The sequence below is a fragment of the Pseudorasbora parva genome, chromosome 13 (assembly GCF_024679245.1).
Source record: "Pseudorasbora parva isolate DD20220531a chromosome 13, ASM2467924v1, whole genome shotgun sequence".
Taxonomy (NCBI): domain Eukaryota; kingdom Metazoa; phylum Chordata; class Actinopteri; order Cypriniformes; family Gobionidae; genus Pseudorasbora; species Pseudorasbora parva.
The window spans coordinates 17,881,756-17,898,513 of record NC_090184.1 but is presented as its reverse complement, the minus strand read 5'-3'; the positions used below and the strand labels follow the sequence as shown (position 1 = coordinate 17,898,513).

The 16,758-nt window shown below is 42.5% G+C and overlaps 1 protein-coding gene across 1 annotated transcript in view; it reads left to right on the top strand.

Annotated features, from left to right (window-relative positions):
- The window catches only part of si:ch211-158d24.2 (multiple epidermal growth factor-like domains protein 9), a 106,006-nt gene that overhangs the window by 35,781 nt on the left and 53,467 nt on the right, over positions 1-16,758 (top strand). The window contains exon 5 of the mRNA XM_067413322.1: positions 264-533. Within this exon, the coding sequence (XP_067269423.1) occupies positions 264-533 (270 nt within the window). The remainder of the gene's footprint in view (positions 1-263; positions 534-16,758) is intronic.

Genomic DNA, 16,758 nt, shown 5'->3' with positions numbered 1-16,758 from the left:
TTTTTCAACACAAATATCTTCATTTGTGTTTCCGAAGATGAACGGAGGTCTTACGGGTGTCGAACGACATTAGGGTGAGTAATTAACAGAGAATTTTCATTTCTGGGTGAACTAACCCTTTAAGGGCCCACTGTACATCAAAATGAGTCCAGCATTAGGAAGGAAACTTTGCTGTAATTCTTCCCCCCCAAAAAAAAACAATCCTACAAATGCCTTATTTAATCTCTTAGTTGTTGATCACGTCTGTTCAATCTCATTTACAGATTCCAGCGGACGACCTGTCTGTGACGAATGTAAGCTTGGCTTCTCCGGAATGACATGTGACGCGTGTGCAGATGGTTTATTTAAATCGGCAGGCGCGTGCGTGCCCTGCGACTGCAATGGGAACGCGGACCCTCGCTCCACGCCACAAATATGCCACCCCGAGACTGGCCACTGCCACCGCTGCATCAACCACACAGCGGGAGCACACTGTGAGATCTGCGCACGTGGATACATGGGGGACGCCCGCTATCACAACTGCACCCTGAGAGGTACGAAAAGTGTCTAAGCATTGTGTGAACATAGTTACAAACATGCCCAGACAATACTGAATGGGGTTTCTGTCCTTTTAAAAAGAGCAAGCCGTGTCAGTCCTCCCTCCACGTAAAGTATAGCCTGACGTGGTCTTACTCAATTCTAGTCAGAATCTGAGTCTGAAACTGCTCCATTGGGCTGTGATTATGGGGCATGTTTCAACCGAACCAGGAAAGACATCAATTGGATAGACCTACAACCAATCAGAGCAGCAAGCGACGCATTGTCAAATGTCAACAGAGCTCAACTGCACTGTGTTGCCAAGTCCGCGTTTTTTCCCCGCGGGTTGTTTTCTATGTCCGTGGGTTGAAACGACTATTATGTGATTTATAGACCCATGAGTGCGAATTTTAGCAGGCAACCGTGCCAAAATAACACACTTTACCCCCCGAACGCCATTTTTCCCCCGGAGAAACCCCTGAGAAGCTATTGTTCAGGGCTAGTAGTTGGCGGGTTTTGTTGTAAAAACTCAGCAACCCTGTCTGCACGTGCGCTGCAATCAGGCTGGAATGCACGATCTTTGCCGTGTTGTAAAAAAATAAAATAATTTAATGATACACAGAGTACTTACCTAACATGATCATCATTTCTGAGAGAAATAGTGAAGGTGAATGCAGATACAAACAAGCTCTCTGTTTAGGATTCGAAAAAATATAATCCAAGCCCCTTTGATGACTTGATGATTACATTACTGTTGATCATCTGTCCATCATCGTCTAAAGCCCGCCCTGATGATTTCATTGGTCCGAACAGTTTCTGTTTGGGGATAATTACTCCTCTATGGAGCAAGGCCAGACCGAATTGCCCGACCTAAAACTTTTGTGGGCGGGGCTAAGTTCAGCTGGCATCCAGGCTACGCAAAGTACGCAAGTAGCGTAGGGTCCCTGAACCACTAGGGGGCCCCCTTGCTCTCAAAAATGATGACCACGATTATCAAAACACGATGCCGCTTTCCGTTCCTTTCTTTTAAGAGGCGCTGTCACCATATGTAGCATACAAATCACTCGAATCATGTAACGTCACATGAACGTATTGAGCTGTGGAAGTGACGTTGTTCAACAGGCAACAGGACAAGTAGAGGCTATGGCTTGAGCCATGCACATAAACGGCAAATACAAGCGAAAATGTGTCAAAATGTCCACCTTGGGTGTTCAGTAATGTCTTCAGTGAAAAGTAACAGCTGGGAAAGTAATCGAATTCTTGTGTATAAGGACTGTGCATTTGGTCTTAAAGTGACAGCAGCCTAATAAAGCAGCTGCTCTCTCTGTCAATTAATGGTAATAAAAGAGTAGATTAAGGGGTTGGGAGTCATTTTGGGGATTTTGGGGACAGGGGCCCCATGACGATGCTTTGCTTAGGATGCCAGAAGTCTAGGACCAGCGCTGAAAACAAACATTGGTTATTATCATTTTATGTCATATGATGTCAACCTCAAAAGTGTTTGCTTGCAAAAAAGTGGTGGCTTGAAACCTTTGGTTCCAGGCAGACTGGAAAAAGTCAGCCAACCCAAACAGGATGAAAAACTAAAGCAGGTGCGTTGCAGTTTTTTGAGTAATCCGGGTTCCCAGATTTCCTGGAAAACATATTAAAGGGAGGGTGAAACACTCAGTTTCAGAGATCCGCGATGTTGTGAAGCTTCCAGTCATTTCTGCGTTCAAACCGGTTCAAATGCAGCGCTGCCTTCCCGGAATGCTGTGCTGAAGCGTTGAAGTCACCCATAGGAATAAAGTGGAGTATAACGACATAAGTGTTCACGGACGAGTGGATCTCTCAGCTGAGAGCATTGTTGATGGGGCGTGCATTTCCTCTCTCGCTCTAGTCACACACGCGCGCACCCTACCGGGAGAAGAGCCCGTACGGCCCATACAAGGACCTTCCACTCTGTCGACATCAAGCCGAGCCATACTCGAAAAAAACTCTCCGAAACTTGTGAGAAACCGGAAGGAGTATTTTTGACACAGAAATACTCCATCAAACAACCAACATTAGTTTTTGAAACTTTGTCTATGTTTAGGATGGGAATCCAAGTCTTTAACAGTGTAAAAAGCTCAGTATGCATGAAACAGCATTTCACCCCCCTTTAAACAAAATGTCAAATTACCTGGGAAATCTTGTTGTCCTGAAATCTTTTTTTTCTTAAGAACAAAGGGTTTAAGGCCCAAAACGATTACCGTTAGTATAGTAGAAAGTTCTTCTGACATGTGAGAGATGTATTTTGAATGATGATTCATCAAGTCAAGTCAACTTTATTTATATAGCGCTTTTACAATGGTAGGGGTCCTACAACAAAGCTCCAACAAAAGTGGTACAGCAATGGTAGGAGGTGAGACAAAATCGCACAATAAATAACTTACCAGATTGTGTTTTAGTAACGCCTACACCTACCCCAACACTAAACATACCCTTACAATAATGCAAGCACAGTAATTAAATGACACAATATTGATGTGCGCATGCCCAGTGCCCGTAGCGGTATCCTATCCACAAAATATGGGGTGCTTCCCAATTCTTATCTGTGCATCCTCGTTTACTTTCCTCGCGCCTTAGCTCCACCCCTTCAGGATGCAAGGAAAAGACGTGAGGGCGGAGGAATTGAATCAAGTGAAATTATATATCCTCGCTCCCTATAACGTTGACTTCAAAGCGTCGTCGAATAAGGATGACAGCACCGATCACAATGTACTTAAGTAAAAGTAAAATTACAGATTTTTAAAACTACTTAAAAAAGTAGAATTACACAGAAAAACTACTCAATTACAGTAACACGAGTAAATGTAATTCGTTACTTTCCACCTCTGCTCGGTACCGATACTAAAATGTGACATGTAAACACTACAGATCACTGATTGGTCAGACAGAATCGTCACTGCAAGTGTCATTGGATTTGCAACACCAAACCCGCTAGCAGTAACGGCCACGGCAGTATCTTTCGCACGACTTTCTTGAAAGAAAAAAAAAAGGCTGAATCAGGGAGAGATGGATGGGGTGACCCGGAGTGAAAACATTTTTTAGTAGCCAACAAACACCCCACCAATGTTTCTAGTATAAGCTGGTTGTGGTTTCCACTACTTGCCAACTCCCACAGTGTGCCCTCTATATCCGAGAATAATGCAGGCTTCCAGGCAGTCCTGTAAAAACATTCCAGAAAAGTCCCTTTCCATCCACAACACCTTGATGGATGATGGAGTGCCGCCATTTACGGTTAAAATAGTCACAGTGATAGTCCTGTAGTGTTATTGACGGACAGTATGTGTCCATCAATAGCACCCATACATTGTTGGAACCCCCAAATGTGTTCTCAATGTAGGCAGCCATTTCTTAAAAATTCTCCTGATCTGGAAAACAAATTTATTCTGCTACCAACAAAGTCTCTGCTGCTGCACAGAACTCCTGAACACATCGACAAACAGTTGTTATGCTTGCTCCAAAAAGATGTCGAACTCTTCTGTACTCAGAACCTGTTGTAAGCTTCCATAGTGCGATGGCTACTCTCTTCTTTAGAGGTACTCAAACACGGAAGTCTGTGTCCTGTCTTTCCATGGCTGGACGCACTTTGCTGCACAAGTAGGCAAACGTTTCTTCTAAATATCCAAACAGATGGTCTGTGGCTGCGACTTTTAAAACATGAAGGCTCTGAAATACACAGAATACACATTTTAAAACATAATATTGGCAGCCAAGTTCATTATATTCTTTTGTGAGTTATATAGCGACTGAGACCTTAAACAGACATTCATTTATGTCAGGAGTGCTTTATAATCGATCTGTTATGAACGATATTTTGAGTGGAATATCACATGCACATTCATTCTCTCTCGTCTGCACTGACTCAGCTGTGTTCAAACAGCTTGCAAAGAACAGCTTTCAGTTTAGCTGTTAGTTCAAAAGTGCTCATATTTGGAGAAATATATAATCACGTTTGCAAAATATTTCGTCTTACAGAATACCTTTTCTATTCATTTCTCACTGAATTATGCGATCTGAAAGAATTGAGACATGCACATAGCTCCCCGTGTCTCCTCTTAATGATATGCATCAGCTATGACTCATCAGGCGTTCATTTGCTCAATGAGCTGTCAGTCATCTTACTGCTCAACACTCACAGATATGTATACGTAGATACCTCATTAGCGACTGTTTCTATGGGCCGCTATACGTTAGCCGTCCCCCATTTTAGAACGGTCAAAGCCGGTTGCGAACGTGCATTGTGACCATTCAAATGTCACACTGCACGCGCAAGCTATGGTTGACAGGGTAGAAGCAGTGCATATGGAGCGGGAGCCGCGCGTGCCCGACACTCGTCCGTTGGGCATTCTGGCAGCGCTTGCCTCGCTGATCACTCGCACCTGAAACGTGTATTACACAGACTATAATATCGTCCATTCTGTCACATTTGCCGGTGTTCTCCCCCGAGATGTGCTTTGATTCTAGCCTGACAAGCCAGACCCACATCAAGATGTTTGGTCTGGAAACTCACCATTGACAGGGTTCAATCCGAGGGGCGGGATAAACGGTTGTCTTTCAAACTCTCTCTGCACGCGATAGGATAGCGCTACACCAACCAGAGCAACGAAGGTGAAGCAGAGCTCGCTGACTGATAAAACATTCGCCGTATCCGGTCGGGCAAAACTCCGAACACATCTTCCCTTTTTAAGAATGACTTCAGTGCCGTTCTTTGTTCTTTTCTCAGAGAAAAGCTTAACTCCAAGTCTTCCAGAGTCGCGATCAGAGCTGATTCGAAAGTCCGCCGCCGTTTGCCAGTTTCTATGTTTACTAGAAGCACGCAAACGCAACTCAGCCGTCGTCATTATGGCCCCGCCCGCCGACTCTATACACGATGTGATTGGGCCGTCCAGATTCTGAGGAATACAGCTCAGATGGGTATTGAGAGTGCCTAGACACTTGCGGGCAAATTAAATTTGCTGCCGCTGGGGTGCGTCTAGATTTCTACGCTACTTTGATTCATGACGGGCAGCATATATCTGCTGCAAATGCCCCATACCCAAACACAATATGCTGTATATAAGTTGTTCACTTGATAAAATGTAACAAAGTTAAGATACACTTAGTTTAATCATTTAAACAGGCCTTGGAAGTTTGGGCAAAATCTTCTGGCAGTGATTTGTTTTCATGTATTTTATTATTTATTTCACAGTGCTGGATGAGGTGATTGTGAAACACACGGAACACTGCACTACATGATTTTATGGTGAAATCGGTTATCTTTCATGTTTATAAGAACTATGCACCGTGGCTTTAATGCAGCGTGAGAATCGTGGCAAAAATAGACAACAGACCCGCTGACAGAAGGGCTTGTAGAACAGCAGAAATAAGTCAGTTTCTCTTCTTTAAATACTCTTACATTTAGATTGATTTAAACACTTTACAAGGGTCAATGTTTGTTTCCATACATTTTCCAGTTCTTGAATAGGCTACTGTTGAAATTCGAACTATGAAGCCTGTTACTAACAAATGTTACGTGTTTTTGTGTTGATCCAAACATTATAATTGCTGAACTAACACAAACGTCTCACCTGAGAAACGTTTCTTCGGGAAGTTAAATCGCGCCAGAGTTTCACAGTGGCTGCACAGGCGCAGTGTTCTTTTTTTTTTTTTTTTTTAATCGAGTGATGATTGACAGCATCTGAAGTGTTGATGTGTGTTGACCGTTCTAAAATGGCGGCTCGTCAATGTGCCTGCCTGGAGCATTCAAATGAGGTATCTAGGTATACATATCTATGTCAACACTGCCCTCCGCATGACGCGCACCTCCTGTGTGGACACTTCCTCATTCTGGCTCTGTGAAGAACGAGCCTATTCTACATTTCTACGTGTGAACTAAGAAGCTAATAAACACACAATAACTATGGAATAAGGTTTTTGTGTGATTTTTCATGTGATTTTGGCTATTTTTATATGAATAATGGATGTTTACATTATGACTGCTAACAGGTGTAGCGATTTGCTCCATATAAAATGATAAATATAACATGTTTTAACATCATCATATGAATGGAATCCCCATTATATCACGACAGGACACTTATAAAAACATTCGATGGTAGTCTAAAGTGAAATATAGAGTGAAGGTGTAATTTAATTTTTTTAAATTGTGTTGTGTAACTTGATGCTAACCAAAGCTCTAGTGCACCTCTTGGACCAGGAGCTTTGTCTATTTTTTTTTATTTTTTTTTACAATAATTCACATAATGTGCTTTTAGTTTAGTTTTTTTTTTCTTCTTTTAGAAAGACTTTAGATAATGTCGACTACTAAATGAAATACTGCACTGTTAATGAGCCATTTAGGCAGGCATACATGTTGTACACTAACACATGGTTTTGAATAATTGCTGTTAATAAAACAAAAGATTCATAACAAAAGAATAATGAGGATTACGTCTCATACATTCAAAGGTGTGAAACAATCGTCGATTGAGCACTTTGTAGCATTAATTGAGCTGTTCTCCTTGCCAGACATTAGACACAAGACTGCAAAAGTGTCTGCAGGCCAACCAACTTATTTGATAAAAGCATCTCTAAAAAAAAATCCAAACATGGTCTTAGAAAATGTTTAATACAATTCATAGTTTTGGACATAACAGCCTCAGATTTTAAATAAAGCATGACCACACTTTACACTCAAAAAAATTCTGGGTAAAAAACAACCTAATGTTGGGTCAGATATGGACTAACCCAGCAATTGGGTTGTCTTAAGCAAATATTTAACCCAACCGCAGGATTAAAACAACCCAATTGCTGGGTTAGTCCATATTTGACCCAACATTGGGTTAAAACAACCCAATGTTTTTTAGAGTGTAGTTGTAGTTATAAGTCGTTATACTACATTCACATAATATTTTTATACATGAAAACAATATTTTAAATATTTACATTTTTTATTTTTATGTTTTAGCCTATATAGGTCCTTCTAAAAAAATTAGCATATTGTGATAAAAGTTCATTATTTTCCATAATGTAATGATAAAAATTTAACTTTCATATATTTTAGATTCATTGCACACCAACTGAAATATTTCAGATCTTTTATTGTTTTAATACTGATGATTTTGGCATACAGCTCATGAAAACCCCAAATTCCCAAAATCTCAAAAAATTAGCATATTTCATCCAACCATTAAAAGAAAAGTGTTTTTAATACAAAAAAAGTCAACCTTCAAATAATTATGTTCAGTTATGCACTCAATACTTGGTCGGGAATCCTTTTGCAGAAATGACTGCTTCAAAGCGGCGTGGCATGGAGGCGATCAGCCTGTGGCACTGCTGAGGTGTTCTGGAGGCCCAGGATGCTTCGACAGTGGCCTTAAGCTCATCCAGAGTTTTGGGTCTTGTGTCTCTCAACTTTCTCTTCACAGTATCCCACAGATTCTCTATGGGGTTCAGGTCAGGAGAGTAGGCAGGCCAATTGAGCACATTAATACCATGGTCAGTAAACCATTTACCAGTGGTTTTGGCACTGTGAGCAGGTGCCAGGTTGTGCTGAAAAATGAAATCTTCATCTCCATAAAGCTTTTCAGCAGATGGAAGCATGAAGTGCTCCGAAATCTCCTGATAGCTAGCTGCATTGACCCTGCCCTTGATAAAACACAGTGGACCAACACCAGCAGCTGACATGGCACCCCAGACCATCACTGACTGTGGGTACTTGACACTGGATTTCAAGCATTTTGGCATTTCCTTCTCCCCAGTCTTCCTCCAGACTCTGGCACCTTGATTTCCGAATGACATGCAAAATTTGCTTTCATCCGAAAAAGTACTTTGGACCACTGAGCAACAGTCCAGTGCTGCTTCTCTGAAGCCCAAAAGTGGCTTGACCTGGGGAATGCGGCACCTGTGGCCCCTTTCCTGCACACGCCTGTGGCTCTGGATGTTTCTACTCCAGACTCAGTCCACTGCTTCCGCAGGTCGCCCAAGGTCTGGAACCGGTCCTTCTCCACAATTTTCCTCAGGGTCCGGTAACCTCTTCTTGTTGTGCAGCGTTTTTTGCCACACTTTTTCCTTCCCACAGACTTCCCACTGAGGTGCCATGATACAGCACTCTGGGAACAGCCTATTCGTTCAGAAATTTCTTTCTGTGTCTTACCCTCTCGCTTGAGGGTGTCAATGATGGCCTTCTGGACAGCAGTCAGGTCGGCAGTCTTACCCATGATTGCGGTTTTGAGTAATGAACCAGGCTGGGAGTTTGTAAAAGCCTCAGGAATCATTTGCAGGTGTTTAGAGTGAATTAGTTGATTCAGATGATTAGGTTAATAGCTCATTTAGAGAAACTTTTCATGATATGCTAATTTTTTTGAGATAGGAATTTTGGGTTTCGAAATGTGTTCCGTTATTCATGAGCTGTATGCCAAAATCATCAGTATTAAAACAATAAAAGACCTGAAATATTTCAGTTGGTGTGCAATGAATCTAAAATATATGAACGTTTAATTTTTATCATTACATTATGGAAAATAATGAACTTTTATCACAATATGCTAATTTTTTAGAAGGACCTGTATATCGCTACATTAATAACTTTCTGAGTAATTCTGAGTATTCAGCTGTAAAATCTCAAGTCTTGGCTTTCTAACTATATATTGGTTATGTGTATATTCAGAATAACTTAAGAGCAGCTGTCTTTATACTATGAGTATGTCTAAATGCTCCATTTGCCAAATCGGGGGGTGACAGGCAAGGGGTTCACAATACAATAGAGGCGGTATAGCTGATATTGCCATTGTTGGGTGCATTTGTTTTGTGTCACGTTTCCGATGGTGTCGCAGCAGTAGAGGCCGCACATTTAGTCTACAACGGAATCACACCTACTTGAAGCAGTACTTCAGCAGTGGAAAAGCAAACCAAACCAAACTGAGCAATGTTGTGCCGTTCCAACTATATAAGTATAATTAATTATCAAGTAATGAGCATGTTATTATGTGTATGCACCTAATTAACTGAGTTATTATTTGCTTATGGAAACAGAGATTTAAAAATATGCATGAAGAAAGCCGTACGTAACCTGTACGAAGCCTTTCAAACACTCTCATTCGTATTTGTGTGAGTGCCAGTGAAGTGTTTTAAGTTTGCCAGAATGCCTCTCAAAACAACAGTTATTTTTTTCTTCAATGCAAGCTAATTGTCTGAGTTCTGCACATTTGTGAATCCTTTCATTTTAACCATCAAAGAGTAAACAATGTTAAATGTGTAATGGCAAAATAATTAACTCCATCGCTTCACTGAATAAGAGACAAACATTAGCCAATTATAATTATAAAGGTTTATTTAATAAAAAAGTTTCTTGCAAGAAAGAGGCACGGTTGATGCAACCACAAGGCCACACCAAGCGTACACTGAAGTCATAACAGAAATCACAATCTCTTATACTGTTGGCAGCATCCTCCCCTCTCAGTACATTTCCATACAGGCCGTTGTTTAAGTCAGGATGCCACGTAGCCCATGTATAGCTCATAGTACACGTATGTCATGTACTGCATATCTCACACCATGGGAAGGTAAACATATGGCTATACCAAGATTTGCATTTTGCCACGACACTCCCCCCTTTTTATCACATGTTGATAAACAAAGAAAAAAATGTAAATCATGGTAAACACTTTAAAAGTTAAATGTTAAAAATCAAACCAAATCTAAACTTAAAGATTAATGCTAAATTTTATAAATGTAGAAATAAAATCAGACTTGAGCAAATGCTCTTACATTATTAAATTAATACTGATTAAATGAATTAAACTAAAAAAGTTAAAGATTAAATTGTATTTAAAATCAAACTAGTATTAAACTTAAAAGTTAAAGATTAAATGTTATTTAACTAAAATCAACCTAATTCAAAACTAAAGATTAAACATGATAATAAAACGACAATAAAAATTACAATAACATATAAAAATTGAAATAAAATACAATCAATAATTCAAGCAAATTCCAGTCACATCACACTTATACCCTTCATCTCTGATTTTCTCATAAGTGGTCACCCTCTCGAATTTGTGAAGGAAGTTAGAAAATATGCAAAAGGCTGTTTTTGCGAGATATAGTCTCTATTTTCATAGCAAGCATAGTATAGTCTAAAGTCAGAAGAAACAATTAATCCAAGTAATTCCCTAATCCTTAGGGTTCTCGTCATTAGGCCTATCTAAATCGTCAGTCATATCATAAAATTCGTCCATCCCTTTTCATATTCATCATTTACCGTCACTTTAGCCATTTGAGGTGATACTATTGATGTCACCGGTCTTCTTACCAGTCCTACTACATATTGAAAAACACATAGTAAACATATCAATATCAAACAATTACAGCCATGATTGGCAATACAGTGTATCCTAGCATCCCTCTTGGCTTGCTATCCACCCAAACCATGTGTCATCAGCTTCCACAGGTTCCTTCACTGCCATTCTCATGTGATCAATGATGCTTGTTACATTGCTGCTGTAATCTGGAATGTGAAAACAACATGACAGTCCCAACATTTTTCAAACTCCCACTTTTTTGCTGTTCACATATCTAAACTAATTCACTTCCTCATTCACCATTGTTGAAACATATTTAGTGCTGTTAGCTATTGCTAGTACAGTCCACGCCAACCCATTCCTTTAGTTTATAGTCACTGCTGTTCCCGTTTGGAATGTGTGGGCTACTTTTGAGCACACACCAAGGATGCTCCGATCTCTTATCACTAGTTCTTGAAATTGTCTCTGGTTTCGACTTTTCACAGATACAGAAGTTTGATATCTTTCAATAGGCTCTAACTTGAATGTTGGCTCTCTCAATACCACTCTTGGCAGATGTTCCTGCTCCTCTATCGATCATGGCAGGTGATGTTTATGTTTGACCTCTGCCAGCACCGACATGTGCTTCCTGTTGCTCTCCTCTCGGCTCCTCCTCCTCGGTCACCGCTGGGACCTTTCTGCAATGGCTTGCATGTACCCATGCCGCTCTCTATGCGACCTTGACGGCGCTGTGTGTCGTCAACAGCACCACGAAAGGTCCTAGCCACCTTTTCACCTTCCAGCTCCTCCTCAGGGTCGAATCACCACAAAATCACCCAGTTCGATATTGTATAGAGGAATTTCTGCTGGCTTTCCCTGAGTCGCCTTTACCTGCAAACAGATGTTAGATAACACAGACACAGACACAACACATTTCCTTTCAATAGTTCAACAAACACACTCTCACACAGATCTGTGGATGGAAGCTGTTGTTTACCCCCTTTCATGCCCATAAAAAGTGGTTCTCCAAAGACTATTTCAAACTGACTTAAATTTGCTTTGGGTCTTTTTCTCATTATCATGTACATTAACACAATTGGTAGGGCCTTTACCCATGTGAGTCCAGTGTCCTCACAGCATTTTGCCAATTTGTTCTTTATTTTTGCGCTTTCTCGCTCTACGGCTCCTCCTTAGGCCGAATAGTAACTGCAGTGTGTTCTCATGTCTATTCCTAAAAACTGACCCACTTGTTTGATTTCCTCATTCACGAAATGTGTTCCGTTATCTGAACTGATCTTTTTTTTTATTTCCCACCTGGGAATGATTTCAGTCAGCAAGGCCTTTGCCACTGCTGCTGCGTCTTGTTTAAATGTTGGGAATACCTCTACCCATTTTGACCACATGTCAACCATCACCAGGCAGTATTTCTTACCATCACATGGACTCAACTCAATGAAATCCATAATGAGGTACTCGAATGGCTCTTCTACCGGTGGGTGTGATGCCAAAGGCATTTTTACTCCCCTTGCCACATTGTATGCGTTACAAATCACGCATCTGTTACAAAAATTTGCAGCGTACGTTGTAAACCCCTTTGTGAACCACATGTCTTTCATTTGCAATATCATCCCCCCTTTGGCTGCATGGTCTTTCCCATGTAGCCACTTAATGATGAAAGAAATTTCGAGGTAAACAAGGCTTGCCATCTTCACTCAACCACACATCATCACAGTTGTTTTTCCGCTGTCGTGCGGAAAATCTGCATTCTCTGTAAAGAGGACAAAGCATTTGTGTTTATTTCAGATACCAAAAGACACTCTGGTTCTTTTGGCTTCGTTGCCGCCGCGGCCTTCGCGGCGTCTGCTCTCACATTGCCTGTTGAGATAAAATCTTGGTTGTTAGTATGCACTGCGCATTTACAGATAGCAAGTTGTTTTGGCAATAGGATAGCGTCTAGAAGAGAAGAGACAAGAGAAGCATTCAGAATTGGACGTCCATCAGATTTCAGAAATTTCCAGTTTCCACAACGCCCCAAAATCATGCGCTACCCCAAACGTATAACGCGAATCTGTGTCAATCGTTACACATTTCTCTTCCATTAATTTGCACGCTTCAATCAGAGCGACAAGCTCTGCCGCTTGAGGCGAATAATTGTGTGGCAAGCTGCCCGAACGCAAAGGGTCAAAGTCGGTTGTTACCTCGTAACCCACTTTGCTTAAACCTGTTTGTGCATCTCTGTAAGCAGAGCCATCCACAAAGAGGACATTGTCACAATTTTCGAGAGGTGTGTCCAAAAGGTCAGGACTCGGGGTACACACCTGTTCAAGCGCTGTTATGCATCAGTGGTGCTCCTCGCCATCCTCCTCCGTTGGCAGGAGTGTGGCGGGGTTCAGCACTGTGCAACGTTTCACGGTGATGTTTGGCATGTCAAGCATAATCGTGTGATACCTCAACCATCGTGTTGCTGATAAATGGTATGTCTTCTGTTCTTGCAGTATCAAAGTCACTGAATGTGGAACCATTAGTGTTATGCCAGAGTACCCCACAAATTCTCTAGAGGCCATCACGGCCTGCTCAGCTGCTGCCACCGCCGAATTAACTGCCTGCAAGTCTTGTACAAACCGCCATTCAGTTGGCTGACCTGTGTCCCTAATCTTTTCCCCAAGAAAGATAGGAGTTCGCACCGGTCAGGTGTCACATGGCACAATAATGCCTTCTTTCAACAGTGATTCAAACACTGGTTCAATACCCAAAATTGCCTCAATTTTCAACATCATATTTGTCTTTTTCACGTGTGTGTTTGTCAATTGTGGTTACAATTCGCTTTACTTCAATTTCATGCTCACAGTCAGAATTAAAACCCCCCAATTTCTCACTGTATCTCAACGTGTCATTGACCTTCCTCCAGTCACACATTCCCCTGCTATCAAATAGAGAGGAAGCTGCATTTCTGACAAGCTCACTGAAACCGCACACACTTTCTCATTCCAATACATTTGATCAACTTTAAAAAGGTCTTTTTCTACCTCAAACCATTTGTTTTCATAAAATTGATCCCTCTTTGTTACGATATGTGATGTGCAATGTAAATCATCAGGCATCATAAAATCTGTCTCATCAGACTGCATTTTATTTTGCCCCAATTCACAAATAGTTTAGCCCACTCAGGTTCAGTTATGTGCCATTTGTAAACCCATTTTGGTTCTGTTTTCAGAAAAATGTGTTCACCCTCTCTTACCAGCACACAAGAAGGGTCTGCTATCATTTCCAAATTTAATTTGCACTTGATATACATCCTCAATCATTTATGATCTAAATTTTTTAATGTTGAAAAACTTTTCATCAAAACTATGTAATTATCCATTCATTACATTCAATCAGCTCTTTACACAGTTATTTTTCAAATCACTTTTCAACCCCATGTTATTAGCAAAACGTTCAAAATCTCTTAATTAAGATTTCCTTTAAAGTACCCTTTATTTTTCAACGGCTCATCCATTAAAACTCTTTAGGTGTATGCTCCAAATTACCAAAATCTTAAACCCCTTGATTCCTGTCATCTGTCAGTGATACTTATCATGAAATCCCCACTAGACCAACTTAGCACTTAAACCAATTTTTTTTATAATTTTACCAAGAACTTACAAATTTATATGGTCTTTATAAAGTATTCAAATTTGTCATTATTAATCTTTGTGGCTCTTTCTCTTGTCCCATTATTCCTCTATCAAATACTTAGTCTCTGACTGCACCTTGTGATCATTCTTGTTTAGGTATCACTTATCTCTTCTGCTCTGCACAAACCAAAATATTATTGTCCTCATATTAAAATCCCAGTCACACAGAAAGCCTAACAGCCCTATTTTTTTTTTTACATTAATTGTAATTCTCTATATTAATCAAATGTCTTTCTTCCCTTCTGAGGAAGCATACAAATAAAACTTTTTAGCAGTTCTATTCTCTCGTTTGCCCTCCATTATTTCAGAAGAGTCTCTGGATAATTTCAATAATGACTTAAGCCAATCTGTCACTTTGTCTCTGCTTCAAGTCTATAACTTTTACTAATCCAGGATATAATTCAACATCATAAATGACAAAAGTAGTCATAACTACCCTTAACAGACAGAGCTGGATATCAATCCACTTAAAGCTCGTCCCAATGTTCGTCTGGATCATCTTTTTATCTGTTTCACTCAGAATAATTAGCTTCTTTTCAAGTTCCCTATATCGAGGGAACTCAACACTGCGTCGTCGAGTGACGACACTCTGGGAACGCCCCCAGCGTGACGGCTCTGAAGTATGAATGAAATCAGCCACCAATCCGATTGGTGCAACGTCGTGACGTAACCGGCGACGGCGTACACGGAAGCTATAAGAAGGCGCCGCCCCAAACAACAGACAGTCTTTGCTCTTCAGCGAGGCGCTCTGTGTGAATATTGTTTGTCTATTTACTGTTGTCTGTCTGATTATCAGTCCCTCTCTGAGAAGCATGGCAAGCGAGCAGTTTAGGAGGTGTGTTCATCCGTGCCCGCGCTTCATTACGGGCTCGGACACACACCAGCTGTGTGTGCAGTGTCTCGGAGCGCAGCACGCTCAGGCGGCGCTTGAGGGTGCCGCCTGCAGCGAGTGTGAGAGGCTGCCGCTCCGGGTGCTGCGCTCACGGCTGGCCGTCTTCACCGAAGGCGGTCAGGCTCGCGAGCCCCGTGGGTCTGGTCCCGCGTCTGTTGAGGCAGCGCGGCGGCGTAGATCCTGGGGCTCACAACTGGATCTCGCGACGGGAGGCGGGCATGCTGAGGCATCTTCCCAATCCTCGTCCGATGATTCAGATGCTCTTCCGCCTCGTGAGGAAGCCCGCGCTGCGGCTTCTTCCCACGAGGTCGATAACCCAGTGCTGATGCTGTCTGATTCCGAGGGATCAGATCAGTTCAGCCTGGAGGCGGGCGGAGTGCAGGTGAATTCACCTCTTCACTCTCCCGCTCAAGAAGAGCTGGTGGACGTGTTGACACGTGCTGTGGCCAAACTTAGTATTGTCTGGCCACAGGAAGAGGTGGAAGTCCAGCCTGTGAGCAGGTTGGATGGACGCTTCTTCAAAAAGCGTGCTCAGCCGCCACGCAGGGGCTTGCCGTTTTTCCCGGATTTGCACAATGAGTTGTGCAAATCATGGGGAAAACCATACTCGTCGCGCCTATCGACACCCCCAGTTCTTGACTTCGGGTGTGTCGTGGGTGCGGCTGAGTCTGGTTATGGGACGCTGCCTCGCGTCGAGGAGGCACTAGCGAGCTATCTGTCTCCCGAGGCAGCAGCGTCCCTGAAAGCCCCTGTCCTGCCCACCAAGCCATGCAGGGACACGTCGTCCCTGGTGGGCAGGGCTTATCGAGCGGCCGGTAGAGCTGGTAGTTGCCTGCACACCATGGCGGTACTGCAGGCATACCAAGCTGAGCTCCTCAAAGAGCTCGATGAGGGAGAGGGTCCGTCTCCGGACGATATTACAGAGCTGCGGAAAGCTACCGACTTGTCTCTCCGCGTCACCAAAGAGACGGCCCGTGCTATCGGCCGCTCTATGGCTGGCATGGTGTGCGTGGAGAGGCACCTTTGGTTAAACCTGTCGGGGATGAAGGAGAAGGAGAAATCCTTCCTTCTGGATTCCCCGATAGCTCCTGTGGGTCTTTTCGGCGACGCAGTCAATAGCGTTGTCGAGAGATTCCAGGAGGTGAGGAAACAGTCGGCGGCTTTCCGGCAGTATCTCCCTCGCCGCCAGGGGCCTCCTGTAGCCAGCAGGGAGGTCTCTGGTGGCCAGTCCCGGCCCTCCACCAGCGCCCACAGACAGGCGCAAAAGGAGAGCGTCGCTTCCCGCGCCCCTCCCGAGGGAGCCTGGCAAAGGAGGCGACGTTCTCGTCAGAAGTCTTCTAAGCCGAAGGGCGACTTGAGGGAAGTCCTTCAGGCGAAGAAGGCTTCT